Here is a 26011-nt window from a genome sequence, read left to right as displayed (position 1 = left end):
ACTCTCCGCTCCGCCCCTTCTGCGCGAGAGGAGGAACGCAGTTAGGAAGGGCTGGATCCGGTGGGGGAGTTTCGGCGCATATTATGCCAAGCGAGTGGGAGGGGTATGCAAATACGTCTATTTACATAGACAGGCCCGCCCCCTTGGAGCCGAGAACGCGGCGGAACGATGAGTAGCAGGGTAGGGGAGCGGCATACAGATCATCGGTATTATTTACATGGACAGCTCCGCCTTCTCACAGCCCAAGAATAGGAATATTGAGAAACGTCTGCGCAATTAGTTGAGAAATGTATGTAAATTTGCACGACAGTAAGTAATTTACATAAGGACTTTTTATAACGGAGGAAAAAAAGAGCGGAACGTCCTTGAGAGAAGGGAAGAAGAACCAGAAGGGACGTGCAAACATTCTGACCCGCTCCACCCTGCCCCATCGGGACAACTGTGTGGCGCCCGAATAAAACAACCTAGGAAAGCTACTCAGAGAAGACATTTGCATGACAGCCTCGAGTCTCTGGACGACCTGACCTGGGAGGACTATGCAGATGAGGTCCTTTAAATGCCCCACCCCCTCCGCCAGCACCCAGGCTGAGCAGGGACTCAGGCCTCCCGTGAGGGTGGTTTAAGGCCAAACTGGGGATGGGAGAGCAGTTGGGAGTGTCCTCAGTGGGCTGCACCTGTCCCTGGCAGAGCATGTGCGGGTGTCAGAGGTTCACCTGGACACAGGAGGCAACACACACTGATCTCAAATATGCACAGGAGTCCCGGTGGCACAAAAGCCCACACAGTCTTCAGGGGCACACCACAGGGTTCGTGGTCACACACAAGTGTATCAAAGGAGTCAAATGCACAGCAAAACACACACAGACCTCAAGGGCACACAAACACAGTCACACACTAAATAGACACTGCCTCAGACTTTCAGGCATCAGACATGCATAGCTATCACCCACCGGGCCCAGACCCAGGGCTCAACTACAGGCCTGAATTCTCATTCCCTAGCTTTGGTGTCCCAAACAACGCCAGCCTCACAGACACAATCACCAAGGACACAGAGTAGTCATAAGCAACGGTGTCACACACACAAGCAGCACACATTCCTACAGATCCCATCACACCCATCACAGAGGGACATTAGTGTTACGTATGTGGGCAAACTCCCTCTACAACAGACACCTGAGCCATGGAGTCATGGTGGACCCCCATACCATGTCCAACCCAAAAACATGGCCCCCAAACACCGTCAGTGACCTCTTTTGCACCCCCTCCCTCCCCACCACCCCAAAATGATGGAGGCTATGACACAGGTGTAAACAATGCTTTATGGAGGTGGGGTGGGGACGGGACAGGCCTCCAGGTAATAAATAACACATACTCGCAATGGCAGGGCCAGGGGAGCTGAGGCCAAATGGCCCTGGTCTCGGGCTTTGGAAACTCTTTGAGTATGGTTAGGGGTTCAGGGGGAAGAGGGGTTAGCCAAGACAGAGGAAGCAGCAGCAGGTACGGATTCCCCCTTCCCCCGTGGCTCAATCTTGCCCCTCAGCCAGGCCCCACCAGGCCAGGGAAGGGGGACAGGTGGCGGGGCAGCTTCTCTGGGGCCAGGTCAGGTGAGGGGCTCAGCCTCCCAGGGCCTGGGTCTGGGCCCCAGCCAGAAGGACAGGGCTGGTCCTGGAGAACGGGTGAGCTGAAAGAAAAGTGTGCCGTGAACTGGAGGGATCTTAGGTCTGTCGGCTGGTGTCTCTGTCTCATTTCCGGGTATCTTCCTGCCCACCTATCTGTGCCTGTCTGTCCATACTTTTCTCTTTCTCCCAAAGTTTCTACATTGTCTGACTTTCTGTTTCTTGTCTGCAGGTACTTTGGGGCTCTAGAGCTGAGGGCACGTGCATCTCCCTGTTTACTTGTCTCAGAGAGCTGCCTCCTTGAGTCTGTAGAGGGGCATCTCAGTGTCTACATTCTGTGTCCCCACCTTTGCACCTCTGTGTTCCTCTATGTTCCTGGATCATCCAGGCTCTAGGTCTCATTTCCGTGTTTTCCAAACCGAGGAGACACATCAGTTCCTGTTTTGTAGTTATCTGCAGATAGCATTACCTGGGAGCTTCTAGAAATCCCCAGATCACTTCAGAATCTCTGGGGTAAGGCCCAGGCATCAGTATCTTTTAAAGCTCTCCAGGTGATTCCAATGTGTACAACTGCATTAGTGGGTTGGGAAATCAGTTTGGTGGGCCTTGAGCAATTGTTGTAACAGAATAAAATAGAAAATATCATAAAAATTAAAATGTTAACGTATTAAAAAAAAAAAAAAAGAAAATTTCAGAGTGCTTCATATGTTGGTCCATAGCGACTGAAAGCAGATGGGTGGGGGCCAGAAGCTGGGGAGAATGGAGAATGAATGCTTAAAGGGTATGGGGTTTCCTTTTAAGGGTGATGAAAGTGCTTTGAAACTAGACAGAAGTGGTGGTTGCATAACCTTGCGAATGTACTAAATGCCACTGAATTGTACGCTTTAAAATGGCTAAATTTGTTGTGTGGATTTCACCTCAATTTTAAGAGAAAGAATATTAATACGAGAACGTGTGTTTTAGTTTTATACGTGTGTGACTGTATTAGATCAACAAATAAAGTATATTTCCTCCTGTAGAGTGCAATCAACAAAGTTTGAAAATGCAGTCTTATTACATTTGATTCACTGAGGGAAAACCCTGAAACAGACTCAAAACTAAGCTCTGAGGCGAAGAGTACGCACCCATCTGATTCTACATAGCCCAGAGTCTTTAAAATGGATAAGAAGAAGAAAAATAATAAACAGCCCTCGTTTATCAAGTCTTAGTTTACTGACTGTCAGGCCCTGTTCTAAGCACTTTACATGAATTAACTTAATCTTCTCAACACTCACATGAGGTGGGTACTATCATTAGCCCCATTTACAGATGAGGAAACCAAGGCCCAGAGAGGTTAAATAATTTGCCCAGAGCTATGAAGTGACAGAGTTGGAGTATAAACGCAGGCAGCCCAGCTCTGGAGTCTGTGATCTATCACCTTCTCAGATGGGTTAGACAAACACCATACAGATAACCATGATCAACTCTGTCAGTTGAACGCTTTGAAAAGGAGGGGCAGTTGTGAGACCGCCCATCTAGAGGGAGTGACCCCATTTGGGAAGCCTATGAAGGTTCCCTGCAGGAAGAGGCATTTTAGCAGAGACCTGATGGTGAATGGGAGTTGGTGCCAGAAGGGAGGACAGGCACAGCAAATGCAGAGGCCTGCAAGGAAAAGAGCCCTGCCCGAAGAGCTCATCCTTGACTCCTCTCTCACACATTCCATATCCATGCATCAGGAAATTATGTTGGCTCTGCTCTCAAAGTACATATATCCAAAGTCTAACCACTTTGCTCCACAGCCATCCTGGAGCTGCCAGTGGCTGTGGGGTGGAGGGTGTGGTGGGCATGAAGCACAGAGACAAGAATTGTCAAGACATACACACCCGCAGAGAGGTGGGGACAGGACCAAATCCTGTAGGAACTTTCAAGCCTGTCAAGGACTTTGGACCAAGCACAGGGGAACAAGCACGGCTTCCTGGAGGAGGGGGAGGAGGTTACCAGAAAAGAGAGGGAAGGAATCAGATTTGTGATTTAGGAAGACCCAGTGACTACATGAGGAGGGGACAAGCCTGGAGACACAGATCAGGGAGGGTACAAACCTATTCACTTCGCAACCCCTCCTCCGCCCCCACCCTGATCCTGTCCATCATCGTCTTTCACCTTGACTTTGGAGTGGCCTACTCACTGGTCTCCAGGCAACCACCCCTGCCCCCTTCAGTCTCTCTATATGCAGCCAGAGGGGCCCTGTGAACACCTGAATCAGATCTTGTCCCTTCTCTGCTCGGAGCCCTCCTATAGCTCTCATCCCACCCAGTGTATAAGCCAGGGTCCTTGCCGTGGCCCGCAAGGCCCTAACTCATCTGCTTCCTCCCACCCCAACCTCATCTCCAGCTCACCTAGTCCCCGGCACACGCGCACGCGCACACACTCCACTCCAGCCACGCTGGCCTCCTTGGACTTCCTCACCCAGGGGAGGAGGCAGGACCCCACCTCAGGGCTTCGTACTGGCTGTTCTCTCTGCTTAAAACACTCTTCCCCCAGGTCCCCACATGACCCCTCCCTCAGCTCCTTCAGGTCTTTGCTCAGATGTCACCTTCTCAGTGAGGCCTCCCCTCATCATCCTATTAAACACTCCACTCCTCCACCTCCCCTCCCTCCTTGATTCTTCTCCATAGCTCTTACCGCCCTGCCTACTATACAGTTTGCTTGTGTATCTTGTTTATTGTCCATCTCCTCCACGAAGGCAGGGATTTTTGTCTATTTTCCCCACTGTTGTAGCCCCAGTGCCGGGAACAGGGCCTGGCGCAGAGTAGGCACTCAACAAACATTTGATGAATTATGAATGGGAGGGTCAGAGATGCAGGGCAGAGAGCCGGCGGTAGGATGGGAAGGACGGGTGGTTTCCCAGAGCCGGGAAGATGGCCCCTTTAACTCAAGTGTTCTTGTGTCTTTCTTCCTCACTCTGTTTCTCTTGTCATCTCTCCTTTTCTGTGTCTCTGTCTCTGCTCCGTACTCCCCTTTGTCAGGAGACCAGCCCTGCAGCCCGAGTCCCCAGTATCCCACCTGGCTCTGCAGGTCTCAGCAGCCGCAGGGCTGAGGGGCCACGGCCTGGGCACTCCGAGGCTGCCGCAGCTGCCGAAGGGAGGCGTCACCATATTGAATGCCGGAGCCCATCCTCTCGGGGTCAAGCTCACCTGGGGGGAGCGGAGAGGTGAGGACTGGTCCCTTGGAGACCCCTGGACCCTGCCTTCCACTCCCACTCCGGGCAGTTGGGGGCCTCACCTGAGTCAATCTTGTTCAGAATGGTGCGGGCACACTTCAGGAAAGCCTCCTCCACGTTCTCACCCGTGAGAGCACTAGTTTCCAGGAACATTAGCTCTGGCGGGGCAGACAGTCGGAAGGTCAGGGCCTCAGTCAGTCCCCATCCTCCACTCCGACTCTGACCTGCTGCCTCTTGTTCTGTTCCTCAAACGTTCCACCTTTGCCTTCACTCTGGGCCTCCGTACATGCTGTTCCCCTGCTATGAATGCCCCCTTCCCCAGGTACCCACCGAGCTCTTCCTTCAGAGCTCAGCTCACATCTCCTCCTCCAGGAAGTCCTCCTGACCTCCCAGGATGAGTCAGGTGCCTCCTCTGGGCTCCCACAGACCCCTGTGCCTCCCCGCTCCCAGCCCTGACCTCTTAGGGCTGTCACTATCCGGAAATGGTCCTCCCCCTGCCCCCCGGACTGTGAGGCCATGAGAGCTGGGTCCAGGGCTGTCTTCATCACTGTGTCCCCAGCACCATCTAGCACAGGCCCATCACAGTGCACCCACCAGCCATGCGACAGCCATCTCACAGTAAGTAAGAGCCAGGATTCAAACCCACATCTTTCTGATGGCAAATCCTCTAAACCTGCAGGTTACAAACTGGAGGAACATGGACAGACCCTAAGCCAGCAGATTTTGGCCAACATGATGTTTTCAAATGAGTTTAGACCTGCTTACCTTTTGTTGTTGTTGTTATGTTCACTAGTTTATTTTTTAGATTCCACATATAAGTGATACCAAACAGTATTTGTCTTTCTCTGTCTGACTTATTTCACCTAGCATAATGCCCTCCAAGTCCATCTATGTTGCTGCAAATGGCATTATTTCATTCTCTTTTACAGCTGAGTAGTATTCCATTGTGTATATATATATATATATATATATATATATATATACCACATCTTCTTTATCCATTCCTCTGTTGATGGACACTTAGGTTGCTTCCACATCTTGGCAATTGTAAATAATGCTGCTATGAACATTGGGGTACGTGTATCTTTTCGAATTAGTGTTTTTGTTTTTTTCAGATCTATACCCAGGAGTGGGATTGCTGGGTCACATGGTAGTTCAATTTTAGTTTTTTGAGAAACCTCCACACTGTTCTCCATAGTGGCTGCACCAATTTACATTCCCACCAACAGTGTAGGAGGGTTCCCTTTTCTCCACATCCTTGCCAACATTTGTTATTTGTGGTCTTTCTGATGATAGTATCCTTGCATACCTTTCGATGTGGCTGTCAGTCTTGTCTACTCCCCTAACGCCAGTGCCTGCTAACCTGGGGTCTACCCTGTCCCCTCTCCCTTGCTCACAAAATGTACCCATCCCCTAGGGCCATCAGAGTTTGCAATCTCCACCTTATACCAATACCCTGTGCTGCCTCCCCATAGTGGGCGAAACCTTCTTAGCAGCCAACGTGAATCAAGCGCCCATCCATCCAGGCAGTGCTGAGAACTCCCCATGGACCACATCCCTTAAGCATCACGCACTATGTGAAGCAGAAACGCTGTGATCCCAGCTTTCCAGATGAGGAAACTGAGGACCAGAGTGGTCACACAGCTCGCAATGTGGCAACACCCAGATTTGAACCCAGACCTCTAAATCTCCACATTCCCCTGCTGGGCAGAGCTACAGAGAGCCAGGAGGCCCACGGGCCCCACTGTATAGCCCCCCGCGCCCAGCCCTCACCGTTCTCCTGGGCAAAGCGGGAGGCCTCCAGGAAAGTGACCTCACGCTCCAGGTCCAGGTCCTTCTTGTTGCCACAGAGAATGACCACGATATTGGGGCTGGCCAGCGTGCGGGCGTCCGTCAGCCAGGCGGCCAGCGAGTTGTAGGTCTCCCGGCTGTGGAGAAGGGAACCAGGAGGGAGGCGGACGTGGGTGGGGGGCAGCCCAAGCCCCACCCCGCCCCACTCCGTGCACCCACCTGGTGATGTCATACACCAGCAGGGCTCCAGCCGCCCCTCGGTAGTAACTCCGTGTCACCGACCTGTGGGGCCAGGGGGACCCAGTCACCCCCGAGGCTGGGGTGTGCCCCAGGACTGCCCCCCTCTGCGGAGAGAGACTGGTGGTTCGGAGGCCCCCCTTCACTGCTGGCCCATCCCCCTAAACCCGGCCGTGGTCTACAGTTTCTCTCACTCGCGGTCTCTCTGTTTCCCTCAATCTCTATCGCACTTAGCTGCCTGCCTCCGCCTCAGTCTCTCCCTACCTTTTTTTTCATTTTTTCATTTTTTAAAATCTTTTGGCCGTGCCACTTGGCTTGTGGGATCTTAGTTCCCTGACCAGGGCTTGAACCTGGGGCCCCAGCAGTGAAAGCACTGAGTCCTAACTACTGGACGGCCAGGGAATTCCCTCTCCCTACCTTTGACTCTCTCTGTGTCCCTGTCTTTCTGCACCTCTTCATTGGTCTGTGCCTTTCTGTCTCTTGTGTACATGTGTATCTTTAATTCTCTATTTCTCTCCATCTCTGTTGCTCTGGCTCTGTCATCCTCACCCTTTCCCATTCATTCATTCATTCATTCAACATTTTCTGTCATCCCCCCTTTGCCCAGTCCTAGCCAAGCACTACACAACTACATCCGCTTGGCCCTCTCCTGCTCTGTTTGGGGGAGGCCCCCTTCCCAGAGTGGCCGACTGTCTGCTCCTCCCTGGAACAGGCTGGGTCCCTCTGGAACTCATGCAATCACGCCGCAAGCATTTATGGAGCACTTACTGCCAGCCCGGTGCACGTCGTACACCTATCTCCCCTCCACCCTCTCTCAGTCTCTATCTCTGTGCACCTCACGCAGAGAACTCACACACAAATATTAACTCAGCAGCTACTCAGTGCTGCCCGGGGACCACGCTTCCCCATGGACTGGATTCCCTTGTTTCTCTCTCCCTGCTGTCTGTTTCTCAGACTCAGGGTTTCCATGTGTCTGTCACCTTTTCTGCAGAGATGTACTGAAGACATACTGTGTGCTGAGTCCTACACATTTACCTCTCCCCCCAAAACATCCATTTCTCCATCTCTCTGGCCACCCCTGTCCCACTCCCCCTGTCTCTCACCTCTGTTTCTCTTTGAGTCTCCTTATCTCCCTTCTCTTTCTCTTCTCTCTGTCTGTCTCTCTTTCTCTCTCCCTTCCTGAGTGTATCTCTCTTTCAAGTTTCCTTTTCTGTTTTAGTCATTCTGTCATTCTCTACCCCTCGCCCCACCCCAAGCATCTCATCTCCAGGCCTCGTTTCTCCCTGGGGACAAGTCTCCGTCCCTCCAGCCACATGGGTCTATCCCACAGAGTCTCGCTAGGGTCTGCCGTCCCTCCCTGGCCCTCTCACCCTTCATTATGCTTCCTTCTCAATCTCTTTTTCTCATTGTCTCCGCCGTCCTCTCTCCAAGACGCCTTCTTTCTTTGACTACATGGACCTGCTCATCACACTCTCTTTCTCTCTCTCTCCCTCTACCTTGCCTGCCCTCTCAGCGTCTCCTTGCTCCTGTCATTATGTTTCCAGGTTAACTCTGCACACCGCTATCCCTCCTCTCTCCTCCCCTCTCCCCTACCTTCTCTCCATGGGGGCCCAGCCCACCTACCGAAACCGCTCCTGGCCGGCTGTGTCCCAAATCTGTAGCTTCACGGTCTTCCCACCCACGTTGACCACCCGAGATCCAAACTCCACGCCGATTGTGTGGTTGGAGTCCTGTTTGACTGGGAGTGGGAGGGGAGAAGAGGCAGTGCGGGGGCTCAGAGAATTCCCTGTCCTCCAAGGCCTCCTCAGCCTGTACAAACCCATTCTCATTGCTGGGGTGACTGAGACTCAAGGAGGACCTAGCAAAGAGCTTATACCAAGGTAAGGACCAGGCAGCCAGCACTGGAGTTGTACCTCTGGCCAGCCCTGCCCCTGCCCACCCCGGCAGCTGCCTACTTGCCCACACCATGGCCATGCCCACAGTTTAGTGCTCCCAGGACCACTGTCAGAAACTCACACTTATTCTCAATGAACTGATGAAGGAGACATGATTTGCCCGTTCCTGCACTGCCAATCACCAGGAATTTGAAGAGGAAGTCTGAGCGGATGGAGCCAAATTCAAGGAAACCCATGCAGAGAGAAAGACAGACATGAAAAGATGGAATCCAAAGACCGTCACAATTATGGGGAGAGGACAGACACAGACAGTTACAGAACAGTGGGTAACAACTGTAACGGATAACTCTTATACAGTGCTTACCACATACCAGGCACAGTTCTAAAGGTCTTTACATCAACAACTCAATCCTCAGGAAAACTCTGTGAGGGAGGTATACTAATAATTACCCCCATTTTCCAGACGAGGAAACTGAGGCCAGAAAGGTTAACTGACTTGTCCAAGATCCCACTGCTAGGTAGAGCTGGGATTCAAACCCAGACCAACTGGCTCCAGAGTCCAAGATCTTACCTATTACCTTGCTAAAGCCTCTTGAAAACCATTTTATCAAGGACTACAATCTTGCCCTTGCCCCACACAACTCACCTCCTACCACTTTCTGATTCATTCATTCCACTCCAGCCTCTGGCCTTTAGTCTACTCCCTGAAGATGACAAGCTGGTTCCTACCTCAGGGTCTTTGCATTGTTCCCTCTGCTTTTCTGTGTTTGTTGAATGACTGCAGCTCCCTCTGACCCCTAAACCAGTGCTCCTTTTACCGCACCCTGTTCTCCTACTTCCTATCTATCCATCCATCCTGATTTTCCAATTCTCAGTCCCTCCATCCCTCCCTCAGCGCAAGGCCCTACCCCTATTCTCAAGCTTAAGCCCCACCCCTTGCCATTAGCCCCACCGCCTAGTTAAAGGACAACTCACCCCCAACCGCATTCCAGACCTCTCCCAGAGCAATCCCAGGGTCCAGAGCATCCCTTCAGCGTCCCCCCAGGGATCAAGGTTGATCCCTGCCATTCACACAATCAGCCCCGCCCCATCCACTCAGGCTCCGCCCAGACACATTAAGGCTCACCCTTTCCCTCAAGACCTACCATGATCCATCTGGACTGTTTCCCTCAAATCCCGCCCCAGATCTATTTCGCCCAGACACCAGACCCTCAGGCTCCGCCCAAACTGATTAAGCTCAGCCTCAGACCCACTAAACCCCTCCCAGCATCAACTAGGCCCTGCCCCATAATACCTGACCCCGCCCCCTGATATATAAAGCCCCGCCCCATACCCACAGGCCGCATCCTTTCTGGGCCCAGACCCCAGACCCCAGCTTCCGCCCACCACCCTCACCGTAGGTCTCAGCCATGACTCGGTCGCGGCCGCTTAGGGCCGCAATATGGCGACGCGGCCGCGCCTGCTCCTCGGCTGGCAGCCGCTCCACTCGCGCTGCAGCCCCGGCTCCTTCCTACTCCCCGGGCCGGCGCCGCCACTTCCGCCTCCACCCCCCTCCGGCGCGACCCGCTAATGCTGTGGGACACCAGGCCACGCTTCCCAAGACAAGGATTGGCGGACTCTGCAGGCAGGGGGCGGGACAAAAGCGCAGATTGGTGGGGAGAGAGGGGCGGGGCCTAAAGGGGCGGGACCAATACGAGCGATTGGCGGTGCCAGAGACGCTTCGCTGAGCAGAGAAACGGATTTGGTCAGGAGTCCGGGGGCAGAGTCGAGGTTCCAGATTGGGTAGAAGCGGACTTGCGGGCGGGGATACGAATGCAAAGAAGGGAGCAGGGGTAGGAGCCGATCCAGAGCTGGGGCGTACTGATCTCAAAGGCAAGGAGGATGAAAACTGGGATGGTACGCATGATACGCACAAATTAACCTCCTACCTCCCTTTGCGGATAATCTTCCAAGAAATCCTAGAAAACCTCTGCTCTGTGATTTATGTCTTCCTCATGGTCCAATTGGCTCATTCCCAATAGTTCAATAGTTCTCTTATTGGTCTAGAGAAGACACTATAATCCCCCAGTTTGGCTGTTTAGTTGTTCCATCTTCTCATCTGTTTGTAATATCTAAGCTTACAAGCCCACCTCTGGTACCCAGCTTGGAGCAAAGAGCTTTTAGTCAGTGAAATTCTGCCTAGCAACCACTGACGTTACCACAGTCAGTGGGTTGATTGGCTAGATTCAGAGGCCTGGGGAAACACTTCCTTTCTAGAGACCCACCACAAAGACCACAGAGACCCATAGTTTGCACTTGGCTGATGTATTTGCATAAAGTCAGCGAGAAACAACAGCAGAGACAGCGGTAGACTGAGCTCACTGGCAGTAGAAATCCCATTTCTGAAAAAGAGAAAGGGGAAACAGTGGGGAGAAAACTAGCGGTCACACCACAAAGGATCCAGTGGTTTTAGCAAATGATGCAGCCACAGGCGCCAGGTTTCGCTGCACAAGTGCTATGCAGATTAGCCTAGAGCCCTCTACCCTTTGCACCTCTCAATCGGACTAGGATTTAGAAATCACTCCTCATTTTTCAGATAAGAAAAGGCAGGGGATTTGTTCCAGCGCATACAGCTAGGATGCCAGGGAGCCAAGGGTAGGAGCATCTTTGCCCAAGGGCCCTCCCTCCAAGTCCCTGCCAGCCCCCAAGACACTCACATCTGTCTTCACATCAGTTTTACCAGGCTTCAGGGTCTGGTCTTCGCGTACAATGCTACTGGGGAAATAGCCCAGGCGAGCAGCTATGTCTCCATAGTAATCTCCCTGAACCTGGGGAAGAGGAGTTAAAAGCCGGGGTCTGGGAAGATGGCAAGCTCACTCCTGCTGAAGGTCTTTGCACTCTCTTCTCCCTGATCTCGGCTTGGCTTGTTCCATCCTTGTCATTCCAATCCCAGCTTAAAGTCACATGCTCGAAGGTCCTCCCTGACCACCCCATGTGAATTAGTCACCCAGTCACCTTATATTAATTCTCAAAGCAGCACATATTGCTATTTTTGATGGCTTGTCTCCCTCCATTAGAATAAAAGGGGTCATTCTTTATTGTACCCACCATAGTAGGTGCCCTAATAATTGCTAAACAAAGTAAAGTAGACCACAATAGCCTCCCCTCCAAAACTATATTTCAGTTCACTCCCTCAGATTTTCCCGTCAGGTGAAAAATCAGGGTGCACGCCCACCCCAGCCACCCTACCCTTTCCTCCTCTGTTCTCCCAAGACTCACGCTGCCTCCCCAGAAGAGCCGCCCTCGGCCCTTCAGCTTGGAGAAGACATACACGACTTGGCCCTGGCGTATGGTCAGGAAACGGCAGTCGGGGGCCACGTAGTCCTGAAGGGCCACGGCCATGGAGATGGGGTCTGGGGAAGGAACAAAAGGGAGTGACGGCACCCTCCCCACAGGCTAGCAATCCAAGCCCCCAACGCCCCCAACCTCCAACGCTTACGGCTGCATTCCTCGTCAGCACACAGCTTCCGGTCGGCCAGCTTGGGCATCGGGTGGCCCCCGACACTAGGACCTGGGAAGGCAGACAGCAAGACAACACCTAGAAACACGGAGGACCGAGCCATCGTGGACTGTGAGCAAGGGAGAGCCTAAGGGAGGAATGGGGTCTCCACTGCCCTCCTGCCCTCCCTCTCCAGCAGCACAAGGAGGCCTGTGTGCTGGGCCTTGTCCCCGCCTTAAACCAGCCCCAAATTTCACCCACACCACCTAGACTCTGCTACCCAGCCAGAACCATTTCAAGGACAGGGTGAGGGCTGCCAGCACAAGCAAACACCCAGATAGGCTCCAGGCAGCCCAGGCCACTCCAAGTAACAGCCACCCCCTCAACAGAGACGGGGTTAAGACAGGCAAGTTAAGATATTCAATTCTATCTTTTATGAGTTGGCTTGGGGACCTGGGCCCCTCTGCTCTCCCCCGCAGGGACAGAACCAGAGGAGCCAGTATGGAAAAACCACCTTGGAATTTCCTGTGCTGAGGGGCAGCAGAACAAGGCAGCCCTCTGATTGCCAGGAAGTCCCAGCTCCCAAGTATGGAGTGAATATTATATGTTGGACCTTAGGCTAGGCGATGCCCTACCACGATCACTATTTATCCTCATAAGCCACTTCCTGACTGGGTGACCTGGGCTAAGCTATTCCTCCTCCCAGAGCCTCACCTTTCTCATCTGAAATAGAAATAATAAAAACTAGTAGTTATTTATAGAGCATTCACCATGCATATTTTTATTAACTCAAATGTATACCCTGCACCACCTTTAAGAGGAGCGATCATAACCCCATTTTACGTAGAAATGGAAGCACAGAGCCTTAAAGGTTACAGAGTTGGGAAGTGGAGGGGCTAGATCTGGCTCCAGGCCCACACCCATCACTGCTGATCTTGGAGCTCAGTCAGTTGCCCAGGGTCAGAATGAGAAAGTGGCAGAGGATTTGTACTCAAGTCTCATTTCTAAAACTGTGCTTCAAACAGAGATCCACATGCCTGAAGACCCACCTCTTTCCTCAGGTATTCTCACCCCTGGTCAGCAAGTCCGAACTTTAGTTTTAGGGGAAGCGGATGGACATACACAGGCTTGGGGTGGGGAAGAATTCATCAGGGGCAAAGACTGGGCCTAAGCCATCTCCACATACCCAACACCCAGCACCAAGTACCATGAGACCATCAAACAGCTCTACTCAAATATCACCTCCTCAGAGGGGCTTCCCTTGATCACCCGTTACTGCTCCCCAGCTCCACCAACACATCACCCCATTATGTCAGTTCTGCTTCTATCAGAACCCAGCATTTGAAATTAGCTTGTCTATTTCATTTGCCACCGCACAACCTGTGCCAAGAGCAGTACTTAGTGTGTAATAGGTACTCGGCAAGTTATTTGCTGAATTTATTCAGTGCTTGCTATGTGCCCGGTGGGGCGGCAGTGGGGGGGGTGGGGGGTGGGCGGTGCACCACAGTATTAACACAGGAAGAGTCCTCTTTGCACAGGAAGAAAATGAAGCTCAGAGTGCAGACATTAACTGCCCATGGAGGAAACAGCCAGGGAGCCCCCCAGCAGGCGGACGGTAGAAACCAGGATCCACGGACCACAGACCCCGCGTTCCCACGAGCCATCTGCAGTAACACTGCGCCATTTAGTGAAGACGGCAATCGCCTTCCCCTTTTCATCTTTCAGATCCTACAAGGCGAAAGTGTGCATCTGGTGCCACAAACCCTGATGTTCAAATGCTTCCAACACTGATGTTCCTCTTTAATGGAGGGAGTGGAGCAGGAGGCTGGGGCTCAGAGCCTTGACAGGACAAAAATATCCAGCAAGAATTTAACACTATGTTTTACTGTATATATTTTTGTGGTTTATTTTCTACTTCTGGCAAGTGATCGCACTTTCCCATCTACATGGTGTGAGAAAAGGTTTTAAGCTATATATATATATATATATATATATAAATAAATATAACATACTTTAGTCGATTTAAAAATTGCCAGGTCCAGTGTATGACAGACTGCAAATGAAGGTCCCCCATTCAATCTCCCCTTCTTATCCATAGCTTCAGCAGGGTACGTGACTGTCCAGCCAGGAACCACATTTCCTAGCCTCCCCTGCAGTTGGGGCACTGGAGGGGAGATCGGTTCAGCCATCTGCCCGAAGCTCCTGGCTGGCATCCGGCCAGCGGGGGGAGCAGCTGTGTGTGAACTGGCCACACTCCTGGTACCAGCATCTGATCAGGAGCTTCCCATGTGTGAAGTTTAGGCACTCCCAACGGCAGCACTGACATCTTCCTGAACCCTAGAGGCTGCAGCTCAATCGAGGGCTGCAAACTTGAATTCAAATGTCTCCAACCCAGACTGCCATCACTAACATCCTTCCGACGATTTCATGAATACCCAATTCCCTTCCCTTTCTTCCTGAAGTACCTAGAATGGTTTCTGTGGGACTCTTACTATGACAGAAGGCATTTTTGTCTAGAAAAAGATGAAGAAAAACCTCTTTCCTAACACTCTATCACGTTAGAAAATTATTGGAATCAACATGCAAGTCTACGAAGTGAATGGTGTGCCATTAAAAGTGGCATCCTTGCGAAGTACAGAACCTGCCCAACTGTACCTGGCAGCATGGGTTTTAATTTCCTGCCCTGAATGCTGATTGAGACAAAATAAAAATCTGCCAAAGTGGTAAAAGTGACTTTAGTTTGGACAATGTTGCTACACTATTCTGGGTTTTCCCAAGGTTGCAAATCCCCAACATGCTGAGAGGCCCAAACGCTCAGAATATTCTGATGTGCAGGGAAGGGAAACACACAGGACAAGAAAATAAAAACAACAAATGGTTGTGAAAAAAACAAACCTCAAAAAAACACTTTAATTCCAGCCTAACAGCGCCAGGTGCAATGTCTGGGGACAGACTCTGGGTACAATGCTGTGTGGCGACCATTCACTCACACACAGCTCCAAGAAGGCCCCCGAGGGGGACTTACCTTCAGGGGGCTGAGCCAAGGGGGGGAGGGGATGGCCCCAGAACAGGGGGCAGAGACATGGGGAAAGGGTGCTACTTCTTGGCAAAGGAGATCTTCATGGCGTTGTTCTGGGTGATCTTGAAACCCTGCAGGGCGTCGCGTGCGGCCCCTGCCTGCACCTCATTGTCAAACTCCACGAAGGCGATGTCATGCCGCCCTGGGACCAGCCGGACCTCCTTGAAGCCAGGGAACCTGAGAGATGGTCAGAGACCTCAGGAATCCAGACTTAGCACTTTCCCCTAACACTCTGGCATCCAGGGGGTAGGGGCCAGGAATGTTGCTAAACATCCCACAATGCGGAGGACAGCCCCAATAACAAAGAATTATCTAGCCCAAAATGTGTATGTCGCTAAGTTGATAAACCCTAATATAAAAAAGTATGCACAAAGGAAACATACCATTTAAAGAAAACTGTTAACATGAGCACCCATGCAACCATAACCTCCATCAAGACAAAGAACACTGCCCCCTGCCCACCCTCCACGTCCTCTCCCAATCGAAGGAATCACAGAAATAACCACTCCAGAAATAACCACCATCCCGACTTTCATGATCTGCTGTTTCTTTCACTTCCCTCTTCTCATTCCTTACTTCCTTCCCCATTAGGCAACCATCCTCATGTTGTTTACTGGTTATCCTTTTTTCCATGAGTATCCTTAGAAAATATGCATTGTTCTGTGGACATGGTATATGAATGAATGGTATTCTTTTTCTGTTTTATTCAGTTTCTCAAAATTGCCTCTCGGCACTAGTATAAAGAACCATGTACGCTGCTCTTGCTGTTCCCTCTAACTGCCACGTGGCATGCAGTCGCGAGCACCTGCACTTGACCTCTCCCTTCTCCCAGGCTGCCTCCGGCTCCCTGCCACACTGTGAGGAATGCCCTACCCACAGCCTCTGGGGCCTTGTGTTAGAATTTCTGTAGGATATACAGTTAGAAACAGGTACAGATGAAAATGGTATAGGTGAACCTATTTGCAGGGCAGGAATAGAAACGCAGACATAGAGAATGGACATGTGAACACGGGGGGGTCAGGGGAGGGTGGGATGAATTGGAGATTAGGTTTGACATAAACACACTACCACGTGTAAAATAGATAGCTAGTGGGAACCTGCTGTATAGCACAGGGAGCTCAGCTCGGTGCTCTGTGATGGCCTAGATGGGTGGGATGGAGGTCCAAGAGGGATGGGATATATATACACATATAGCTGATTCACATCATTGTACAGCAGAAACTAACACAACATTGTAAAGCAATTATACTCCAATAAAAAAAAAATGTGGGGGGAAAAAAAAAAGCAGCAAAGCCACCAGGTGAGCATGACTAAACAGTGGCCAGTTGCCCTACACAACGGCCACAGTGGTCTGCATCCCATCTGCAGGGCACGCGGCGTCAAGCATCCCTACCTCCCATACTTGCCGTCTAAACAGGCTGACTCCTACCAGTCTAGCCAGCGTTCAGTGACATCTCACTGTTGTGTGACTTGTCTATGTCCAATTTAGAGACTGCAAAGATGAGACCCAGAGCCTGGATCGCCACCGCAGCCCCATGAAGGCAGAGGACGGCCCACCCGCCCTGCACTGCTGCCCTCCACATCCCGCCGCTGCAGGCCCGACTGCAGCCTCCTCCTTTTAACCTCTAGTCGTTGTCCCGCCTGTGCAGCCTAAGCAGGCCTGGGACTCCACCAGCAGAACTGTGAGGCTCGTCCATCCCCACGGTGCCACCTCCTGGCCATCACCCTCTGGCCCCCGCTCAGCCACAGGCCCCACTTACTGGTTGAAAAGCATGGAAAGCATGAGCTCGTTGGTCTCTTCAGGCAGGTTGGTGAGGAACAAGATGTGATTTGGTGGATTTTCTGAAAGCTGCAGGAGAGCGACGGGAGCCCATTGAGTCTGGTCGGGGATCTACAGCCCTCCTGCTCTCCAGCCCCTGCCCCACCCCACCCCACCCCCGCCCCTTCCTGAATTCTTTCTAGTCCTTCACCTGACATACCCTGTGTTGCTGCCTGTCTTGCCCCCCCCAGACTGTAAGCCACAACAGAGCACTGCTGTGCCCATAAGCAGGTGCTCAGAAGTTCACTGAATGAACCTAGGTGCAGCCCACCCCCACTCCAGCCTCACCGTGACCTTCCAAAGCTGCTCCAACAAACACACCAACTTCTGTCCCAGGGCCTGACGCCATTGCTACATCCTCATCCTCCAATATCACCTTCTCAGGGAGGCCTGCCCAGACCACCCAACCTAAAACAGTGCTCCCACCGGCCCCTTGCCATTCCTGTCTTCTGACTATAGCAGACCCCAGGAGGACCAGACACTTACAGGCTGTGCAGGTGGCATCTGTCCCGGCATAAGCTGCTGTGGAGGCATGGCCCCTGGTGGGATCTGGCCGGGTGCGAGGCCCGGAGGCGGGATCATGCCGGGGGGTGGCATGTAGGGAGGCTGGCCCGGCATGTGGTGCATGATGCGGGGCGCCTGAGTCATCGGCGGCATGCCCTGCAGGGAGAGAAGGACAGGACTGAGAGGGGCGCCAGCAGGTGGGAGGAGGCGTGCTTTCAGTGTCGGCAGGAAACAGAGAGAAGAAAAGGTTACAGGAAACCCAGGGTGTGAGAGACACAGGGAGAAAGATCCAGTCTTGGAAAAGGCAAAAAAGGCACCCAAAGAGGGATGGATGGAGCAAAACAGACCCAAAGTCACAGCAGACATTAAATCAAAGAATTTAAAAAAAATTTTTTTTTTAACATATAAAAATTGGTCAGGGGGACTTCCCTGGCGGTCCAGTGGTTAGGACTCTGAGCTTCCACTGCAGGGGGCGCGGATTCAATCCCTGGTCGGGGAGCTAAGATCCCGCATGCCATGTGGCGTGGCCAAAAAAAAAAAAAAAAAAATCGCCAGAACGGCCTAACTTTGTTTAGAAACGTATGAGTAGAAAAATAGCCTAGGAAAAAAAATAAAAACATTATCAACTAAAAGGGGTGGAAATAAACACTGTAAGCAGCATGCTGTACTCCTGCTTCTAAAAATAAACTTCATGGAAAAAGAAACGGACCCAGAGAACAGAGAGTGGAAGGCAGAGGTGGCTGGGAATGGTCAGGGCAGGTGCATGAAGACGTGGGAGGGCTGGTGGCAAGGGGAAGGGAGACAGCCTGAAGGCCAAGAGCATGTGCACCCAGGGGAGACAGGAGCTGGAATCATATCTAAGAGTCAAAGGTGGACAGAAAGCTGGGCACAGAAGAGTGGAGAGGGTAAGAGTGGCGAAGCTCGATGGTAAGCCAGACACCATCACCGACACAAGACAAAATAGAGTGCAACCCATCAGAAAAGCTGACGTGGAGGTTCGGAGACCTGAGTGGGTCCAATTCGTCCATTTTTCTTTAATACTTTGTGCTTTCTGTATCCTGTTTAGAAAACAGGATGTTTCCACTCTTTATGCCCTCACCAAGGTCACAGACATCTTCCTGTTTTCTTCTAGAACATTTATTGTTGTAGCTGTCACGTTCAGGTCTATGATTCACCTCAAAGTAACTTATACATCGTTAAGGCAGGGCTAACTTTTCCCCTTACAGATATCCAATTGGCCCGGTATCATTTATTAGGGGAAAAAGCCCTTTTACCACTGGACTGCAAGTGGTACCTTGACATACGTGGAGTGACTACATACACGTGTGGATGTTTCAGGACTCTATTCTGTCCCACTGGTCCATCTTTCTACCCTTACGCTAATACCATACCATCTTGATTACTATACTGCAGGCCCCCAGCTTTGTTCTCCTCGTCTGCCTTGCTTTGCTTTTCCAGACATTTACAGACAGCCCGTCTGTCCCCACAAGTCCCTGTTGGGATTTTGATTGGAATCGTGTTGAATTTTAAATCAATTTGCAGAGAACTGAAGTCTTAATAGCAGTGAGTCTTCCTATCCATTTGCTGAGGTCGTCTCCAATTTCGCACAGCCATGTTCTATAGTTTCAGTGGGTGGCCTTGCACATTTTTTGTTGAATTTACTCCTCGGAGCTATTTTTCAATTTGAAGTCTACTTGTTTGTGGCCAACGTGTAGAAATAAAACTGACTTTTTCCATACTGACCTTATATCTGGTGACCTTGTTAAATTAAATTCTTTTTAATCCTAACAGTTGACTAGTAGTTTTCTCTGGATTTTCCACACAGACATTGACTTAGAAGACACAGACAGCAAAATCAAGGTCAATGAGAAAGAGAAAACAAACGACTGAGACACAGAGAAAGAAAGATCCTGAGAAACAGGCAGGCACAGACATTTCCAAGTGGAGATACCGTCATTCACATGCTCAACCCCTCCCTAGAGACAGGCACACAATCTCTCTAAGAAAAATGGAAGGGGGGGGGGGTCTGAATCCACAAGGGGAGACCCCTCCCCACCCCACCCCAAGCCAGCCCACGTGGCTGAGGAAGACCTGGTGGTGAGAAGGCCGCGTCTGTGGGCCCCAGCTTACCGGGACAGGCCCCTGGACGGCGCCCACCACAGGGGCGGCCGCCCCACCCTGCACGGCCTTCTTGGCAGCCGGGGTCTCCTGGCTCTTGGGCTTCCTCTTCTCCCGCTTGCGGTCCCGCTCCACAAAGGTGCCCTTCATCTTGGCAATGATATCCGAGTCAGTCTTGGCGTACTGGATGCGCTGCCAAACCGAGAGCAGAAGGGCTAAGGAGACAGGTCTGGGGCCAGACCACCCGGATGCCAAACCAGACCTTGCCAGGAGCTTGCTGGGTAACGTCACAGAAATCACTTGGCCTCAACGTCCTCATCTGTCAAACAGGGACTGCGGTATTTCCCACTTCAAAGGACAATCGTGAGGACGATGAGTTAAAGTGCTCCAAACGGTGCCTGGCACACAGCAGGTGCTCAGTCAGTGGCTGTTGAGATTCTGAAGGGAAGACGGGACAGCCCCAAGCAGCAGGCCCAAGGCAGAAGGAAGGAAACAAGGTCAGGACAGGAGCACTGTGCAGGGGGGTTTCCATCACACAAGAAGGGAACTGAGTCTCCAGGCTAAATCTCATTCATTCGGCAGTTTATGGAGCACCTATATTTGCTCTGGCGGTACAGCAATGAGCAAATCACACAAAAGCCCCACTCTCATGGAGTCTGCTCGCTGGGAAAGATATGACAGACATTAAAAAGTGAACTGGAGAAGGGGATGTGAGGAGCTGAGAAGAACTGAAATTTTCAGAGTGTGGCCAGGAAAGACCTCAGTGAGAAAACACTGGTGTAGAGACAGAGGGAAGGAGGGAGCCACACAGACATCTAGGGAAAAGAGCATCCTAGCAAAGGAACAGCCATCAGAGCTAAGGAGTGCAGGGTGTGTTCAAGGAAAAGCAAGGAGGCCAACACAGATGAGGAGGGAGAAAGCCAGGAGCCATGGAGTGTTATAAGCAGGCGAGTGACAAGCTCTCACCTGTGACTCCCAAGGAGCGCTGTGGCCACGGGATGGAGAGTGGCCTGTGCAGGCGTCGAACCAGGGAGAAGGGTGGCGGCTGGGACCAGGTGGGTGGCAGGGGAGGAGTGAGAAGAACGAGTGGAGGGTTTTGTTTGTTTGTTTGTTTTGGGGGCTTTTTGGTTTTTTTCTTCTCTTTTTTTGGTAGAGGTTTTGAAGGTAGAGTTGACGGGACTCACTGACAGAACTCACAGTGGCTCAGTGCTTCATATGGTCCAAGCAATGATTTCAGAGAAAAGCAGGGGAGGAGGGTCCACACAAAAAGATTTACTGGTTTCAGTCCTCAAAAGTGAATTCCTGGCTGCTCCAGAGAAGCAACGGAAGATGTGGCAACTGTGGGCTCACCTACCCAGAGGCGATGACAGGCAGAAGTCAGAGCGGCCCTCTCCAGAAGGAGGTGAGGGCTCCAGGCTGCCCCGCTAAACCCGGGGCCAATGTCTTCCACATGAAGTGACCTGCCTGGGACCTGCAGGCACTGACACTTCTCTCACCTCCCCAAGGGAACTGGTTCAGGGAAGCATATTACAATCAGGTGAAACTGGAAAACTGACTGAGGAACAAAGGAAAAAGCCCAAAGAATCAAAAACATCTCCCACTGATAACGGCAGGAATTCTAGTTCAGGGCAGGGACTTTAAGCCACTCCTCACCTCCTGGACGGCAGTCCCCACGGCCGCCCACTTGGCCTCCTGAACATCCGTAACCCACTTCTTCCCATCCCATGGCCCCTGCCCTGGTCCCGGCCCAACCCCACCACCTGGGAGCCGACCCAGCCTCACCTTCACAACGGAACCCCATCTCCCTCCTAACCCCCCTACCCAACAGCCACAGGCAGCCCCCAAACCCTCCCTTGCTTCCCCAGCACCCTCGGAATCAAGTCCACTTTCAGGACCAACTCCAGCTCCTTAGCCTGACTTCTGACTGGCTCTCCAGGCCAGGCCCTCCCACCACGTCCCAGCCTTCACTCCAGCTAAGGGAACTTGACTCACTTCAACTACACGTGCCCTTGGTTATCTCCAGGCCTTAGTCCACTGTCTTTCTCCCTCTCCTCCCCCAGCTACTCTTCTCCAAGTCTTACTCATCCAGAAAGGCTTCCCGGCAAACTCCCAGAATGGGTGAGAGGCCGCGCCTAAGCTCCCTCAGCTCTGTGCACTTGCCCGGTCCCAGCCCCGACCCCTCCGGGTCGTCGCCATCTGGAGGCAGGCGTGTCTCTCCAACTGCACTGTGGGCCCGAGAGGGCAGAGCTGGGCCTTCCCTTGATCACTGTGTTTCCACAGCCCCAGTGCAGTGAACAGTGGATGCTGAGGACTAGCAAGAGAAACTCCCGTCCTCAATGGTCTGGACCACAGGCGACAGGAAGTCCAGAGCCATCCAGCCTGCAACAGCACCTTGCACGGGCATACACCCACACCCTCCACACCCAGTGCTCACCATGGGCTTGTCGTAGAAGGGGAAACCCTGCATGGAGCGCAGGGCATTGGTGGCGCTGCTGACCTCCTTGAAGATGACAAAGGCCTGGCCCCTCATCTTCAGGCTTCGTGATACCAGGATATCCAGGATCTGGCCAAACTGGGAGAAGATAGCGTACAGGGACTTCTTCAGCTCTGCGGTGGGGGGAGGAAAGACCCATAGGTGACTGGAGGCCTTGGTATCATGTCCTGCGTCTCGAGCTCCCGTTTGCAGAGAAGACGCAGCCCAGGATGGAAACCATCAGTCCACTGACAACGAGTACAGAGCAATACCAGCAGCAGCCCAGAACCACTCAAGTGGTGGCGTGCACTCCTCTGTAAGAGATCGACGGTAACAGTACCTACCCCTCAATGTTGCTGTACGAGCAACGTGAGTCACACATACAAAGGACACACGGTAAATGCTCGATAAACGCGAGCACTTCTTCTCATTGTCTCCAGCACCTTGACACACGCCCCTCTGATGTGGCCCTGGCTGACTTCTACCACCTCATCTCTCCCCACACTCCACCTTCACTGGCCTTCATACCTCCAGCCACACTGGCCTTCCAGCCCTTTCTCAGGCCCATCACAGCAACTCTGCCTCAGGACCTTTGCATTGGCTGCTCCCTCTACTAGGAGCATCCTTCTGATGTGTACATGGCCTCCTTCCATTCAACCAGGGCTCAGCAGATATGTTGCCACCTGAGGCATTCCCTGACCACCCTGTGTAAATAAGTGCCCTCTCATGTCACTCTCCCCCACTCCTGGGACCCTACTTGCTCTTCCTTCATGGCATTTCCCACCTCCTGACATCATGTTTGTTTACTTGTTTTTTAGCTCTCCTTCTGAAGAGCTACAAGCCTGTCTTATTACCTTATCCCCATGAGCAGTACGGTCACCAGCACACAAACCTCCAAAACCATTTGCATGAATAAAGGTACCATTAAATGATTTATGGAAATAACTTCACTAAATTCTTACAACTACTCCATGAAGCAGCGGTTATAACTGTCTCAATTTTACTAACACAGATAGAAGCTCTCAGAGGATCTGTCACTGGCCCAGGAGGAGTGTCCCAAGGGTGCTGGGAAGACCCTGAAGAGCCAGGACCAGGACAGGGACAAGGACCCAAGTCCATCTGAACCCAGTACCACCATACCTCACTAGCAAACTGCCACACCTGACAGCCAGAAAAGGGTACCAGTCTTATGCAAAGAAGGTATCTGAGCTTAAGATGCTTGGTCAAAGAGATATAGGAGAGGAAACAAAAGGCGGGGCAGGGTAAAGAGGGAAGCAAATAGCCAAAACTTCTGATGATATTTCTGTGCTTTGTCTCCACTCCCCATCCCCATGAACCCAGTTTGGGCTTTAGTCATTCCGCTGGACCCTGGGCCTCTCCCCAGTCTCCTTTCTTGCCCACTCAAGTTCACCCTCCACAGCTGGAAAGATCTTTCACAATTGCATCCCTTGCCTGGCTCCCCAAAGCCCTCAGGACAAAGTCCAACACCTCACCCAGCCCACAAGGCCCCATGAGCCAGAGTGCACCGCTCACTGGAACGTTCTCCATGAGTCATAGGCCTCTAAGTCTCAGACACACAAAACTACAGTACATGTAGTTCCCAGAATGCCCTGGGCTCTCTTTTGCCCCTGGATATTTGTACATGCTGGTCCAGGTTAGGAACTCTCTTCCCCCACATCATAACATAAACACTGCTTTTTCTACCTGTTAGGCTTTTCCAAAATGTCTCCTTTTCTATGAAACTGAATGAATACCTCTTTCTAGGTGCCCCATCTCAACCCTGACTACTCTGCCTGTGCTTCCCCAATCATGGCCCTGGCTACTCTGGGATATCACTGTCTGGTAGCAGGTCTGTCATCCCTATTGGACTGTGGCTCCATGAAGCTAGGACCAGGACTGTCTCAGTCACCAGTGTGTCCCCAGCTCCACAAAGCACTTGCTGGGCACAACGTTCTAAAAGTATATGAGGGATTTATGTGGCTCGTTTTATTATCTTCAACAGAAACTTTATCGGTAACATCAAACTTAATCCCAGCGAGCTCCTTTGGTTCTCCTAACAATTTTCTTGAGGCAATAATAAGAGCTAACACTTATCCAACCCTTACTAACCGCTGGGCACCATAAAAAAAGAGAAGATGAATGGAAGTTTAGCTAATATAATCCCCAAAACACCCACACAGAGACGATATGACTTGCCCAGTCTTCCTATATAGAAAATGAGTGTAAACAAAAAGTGGTAACTTGCTCAAGAAAATGGAAAAGTATGTCTGATGTCAAGAATTGAGTTCTTAAGCAGAATTCCATACTGGTGGTGTCAACCACTTTTCAGTGCTGTGTGACCCTGGGCAAATCATATCACCCCTGAGTCTCAGTTTCCTAATCCGAGAAATGGGAAGAATAGGTCCTTCCTGCAGGGTTGCTGTGAAAATTAAAAGTAACCAAGATTTATATTTACGTCAGCACCTGGTACCGAGTGTTAGCCATCATTATTGTTCATTTCATTTTCATTTTGAAATGAAACATTTCATTGTGGACTAATCACTGACCAAGACAGTTGCAGTTCTTACCCTCCTGGAGCTCACAGGCCAGGAAAGAGACAGCCCCATGACAGCCCAGAACAGTCAGGGCTTGAAGGGGCATGTCCAGGGTTATGGGAAGTCAGAGGCAGGCGCGTGGGCGGAAAAGGGAGGGGGAAGGCATCCTGGAGGAGGGGTCCTGTGAACTGAAACCTTGAAGCATGAGCAAGTGACCAGGTTAATTGGCAGAGCGTAAGATGAACTGAGGAAATGTGAAAGGCAGAGGAAGCAGCATGTGCAAAGGCCGAGGGGTTAACTCTAACAGTTTGAGTGGACAAGGCTGAGGAAGAGACATGGATGCTGGGGACAGAAGAGGGGGCCGGCTCTTGCGGGATAGCCTGGAGTCCGGACTATCCCGAGAACTCACCATCCTTCTTGATCTTCTCGTTGAGATTGTTGATATAAATAGTGTGGTTGGGGCGGGTCTCGGGAACTGCCATGGAGTGAGTTGCTGAGGTAGGGCTGAAAGAATGAAAAAGTCCCACTCAGCCCTGGGTTTCTGCAAATCCTTCGACCCAACGCGGGCTGTTTAGGGATCCTCCTTTCAAGAGGAAGTCAGGTAAAGCAGAGAGAAGGGAAGAGGGAAGAACAGCTCGGAAAACAAAGCAAACGCAGGACACCGCTTCTCCTCCCCGCGTGGTGAGGGAAATCTCGTGAGGTTTACTACGAGTCCCAGAATGCTCTACGCGACTCAGTAGGCGAGTGTCCTAGGTGGCGATTCCCACTGGCCCACGACCTCAAAGGCGGTCCAGGAGAAAAAGCCCGGATGTAGAGGCAGTTAAGGAGGGAGGGACGACTTTGCAGAGCCCTGGCCTCGAGCAGCAGGAAAAGAGTTCCCCCACACGGGGCGCGGGAAGACCCGGGCGCCAAGCCCTCCACCCGCCAGGCGCCCACGGCCGCCAGCGCCCGAGGATACTCACCGAAAGAGTCTCAGCTCCCGCAAGTGGCTTCTGCTACGTTGCTGAGCGCCGACCACAAAACTTCCTCTCCTGGTCCCGCCTTTGTCTTTCTACAAGCCAATCCCTGCGCGGAATCCTGGTAGCTTGGCCAATCAGAATCCTGGGCCCAGATTTTGCCAATCAAAACGGCACTTGGGTTCCCGCCTCAGCAGGAAAACTCCGCCCACCGCCTGCAAGCCCTCCTCCTTTTGCGGCACCCGGGGCTACGGACCAATCAGTGAAGGCCGCGCCCTTTCTCGCGCTTCCTGCCAATCGGAACGCGATTCT

General features: G+C 51.9%; 4 protein-coding genes across 4 annotated transcripts in view; 1 reads left to right on the top strand and 3 right to left on the bottom strand.

Moving 5' to 3' along the window:
* The window catches only part of ACTMAP (actin maturation protease), a 345587-nt gene that overhangs the window by 312609 nt on the left and 6967 nt on the right, over nucleotides 1–26011 (top strand). The gene's annotated exons all lie outside the window — the stretch shown is intronic.
* RAB4B (RAB4B, member RAS oncogene family) lies at nucleotides 1302–10293 on the bottom strand. Its single transcript, XM_061172990.1, has 8 exons — nucleotides 10134–10293; nucleotides 8860–8940; nucleotides 8467–8581; nucleotides 6826–6888; nucleotides 6589–6743; nucleotides 4878–4973; nucleotides 4659–4789; nucleotides 1302–1681 (listed from the first exon to the last, which is right to left on the bottom strand). Exons 1-7 carry the CDS (start codon nucleotides 10147–10149, stop codon nucleotides 4674–4676), a joined length of 642 nt encoding a protein of 213 aa, XP_061028973.1. The 5' UTR covers nucleotides 10150–10293; the 3' UTR covers nucleotides 1302–1681; nucleotides 4659–4673.
* On the bottom strand, nucleotides 11033–14047 carry MIA (MIA SH3 domain containing). The gene is made up of 4 exons (XM_061172991.1): nucleotides 12217–14047; nucleotides 11997–12130; nucleotides 11435–11545; nucleotides 11033–11119 (listed from the first exon to the last, which is right to left on the bottom strand). The coding sequence occupies exons 1-4, from the start codon at nucleotides 12338–12340 to the stop codon at nucleotides 11096–11098; spliced, it is 393 nt and encodes a 130-aa protein (XP_061028974.1). The 5' UTR covers nucleotides 12341–14047; the 3' UTR covers nucleotides 11033–11095.
* Nucleotides 15109–25783, bottom strand: SNRPA (small nuclear ribonucleoprotein polypeptide A). The gene is made up of 7 exons (XM_061172988.1): nucleotides 25706–25783; nucleotides 25153–25247; nucleotides 22171–22343; nucleotides 19749–19928; nucleotides 17601–17774; nucleotides 17056–17144; nucleotides 15109–15472 (listed from the first exon to the last, which is right to left on the bottom strand). Exons 2-7 carry the CDS (start codon nucleotides 25223–25225, stop codon nucleotides 15313–15315), a joined length of 849 nt encoding a protein of 282 aa, XP_061028971.1. The 5' UTR covers nucleotides 25226–25247; nucleotides 25706–25783; the 3' UTR covers nucleotides 15109–15312.

The sequence above is a fragment of the Eubalaena glacialis genome, chromosome 18, assembly GCF_028564815.1.
Source record: "Eubalaena glacialis isolate mEubGla1 chromosome 18, mEubGla1.1.hap2.+ XY, whole genome shotgun sequence".
Lineage (NCBI taxonomy): Eukaryota > Metazoa > Chordata > Mammalia > Artiodactyla > Balaenidae > Eubalaena > Eubalaena glacialis.
The sequence above is the reverse complement of the archived record's forward strand: the minus strand, read 5'-3'. Positions and strand labels throughout refer to the sequence as shown.

What these genes read in the sequence shown, in the direction of transcription:
- MIA (XM_061172991.1), bottom strand. Translation starts at nt 12,340, where the DNA reads ATGGCTCGGTCCTCCGTGTTTCTAGGTGTTGTCTTGCTGTCTGCCTTC. An exon ending in GGCTCTTCTGGGGAGGCAGC is followed by an intron (nt 11,546 to 11,996) that starts GTGAGTCTTGGG and finishes CCTCTTCCCCAG; the next exon opens with GTTCAGGGAGATTACTATGG. An exon ending in AAACTGATGTGAAGACAGAT is followed by an intron (nt 11,120 to 11,434) that starts GTGAGTGTCTTG and finishes TCTCTTTTTCAG; the next exon opens with AAATGGGATTTCTACTGCCA.
- SNRPA (XM_061172988.1), bottom strand. Translation starts at nt 25,225, where the DNA reads ATGGCAGTTCCCGAGACCCGCCCCAACCACACTATTTATATCAACAAT. An exon ending in CGAGAAGATCAAGAAGGATG is followed by an intron (nt 22,344 to 25,152) that starts GTGAGTTCTCGG and finishes CCCCCACCGCAG; the next exon opens with AGCTGAAGAAGTCCCTGTAC. An exon ending in CCTTCTACGACAAGCCCATG is followed by an intron (nt 19,929 to 22,170) that starts GTGAGCACTGGG and finishes TCGGTTTGGCAG; the next exon opens with CGCATCCAGTACGCCAAGAC.
- RAB4B (XM_061172990.1), bottom strand. An exon ending in GCCGGCCAGGAGCGGTTTCG is followed by an intron (nt 6,889 to 8,466) that starts GTAGGTGGGCTG and finishes CTGGCCCCACAG; the next exon opens with GTCGGTGACACGGAGTTACT. An exon ending in TCTGAACAAGATTGACTCAG is followed by an intron (nt 4,790 to 4,877) that starts GTGAGGCCCCCA and finishes CGCTCCCCCCAG; the next exon opens with GTGAGCTTGACCCCGAGAGG.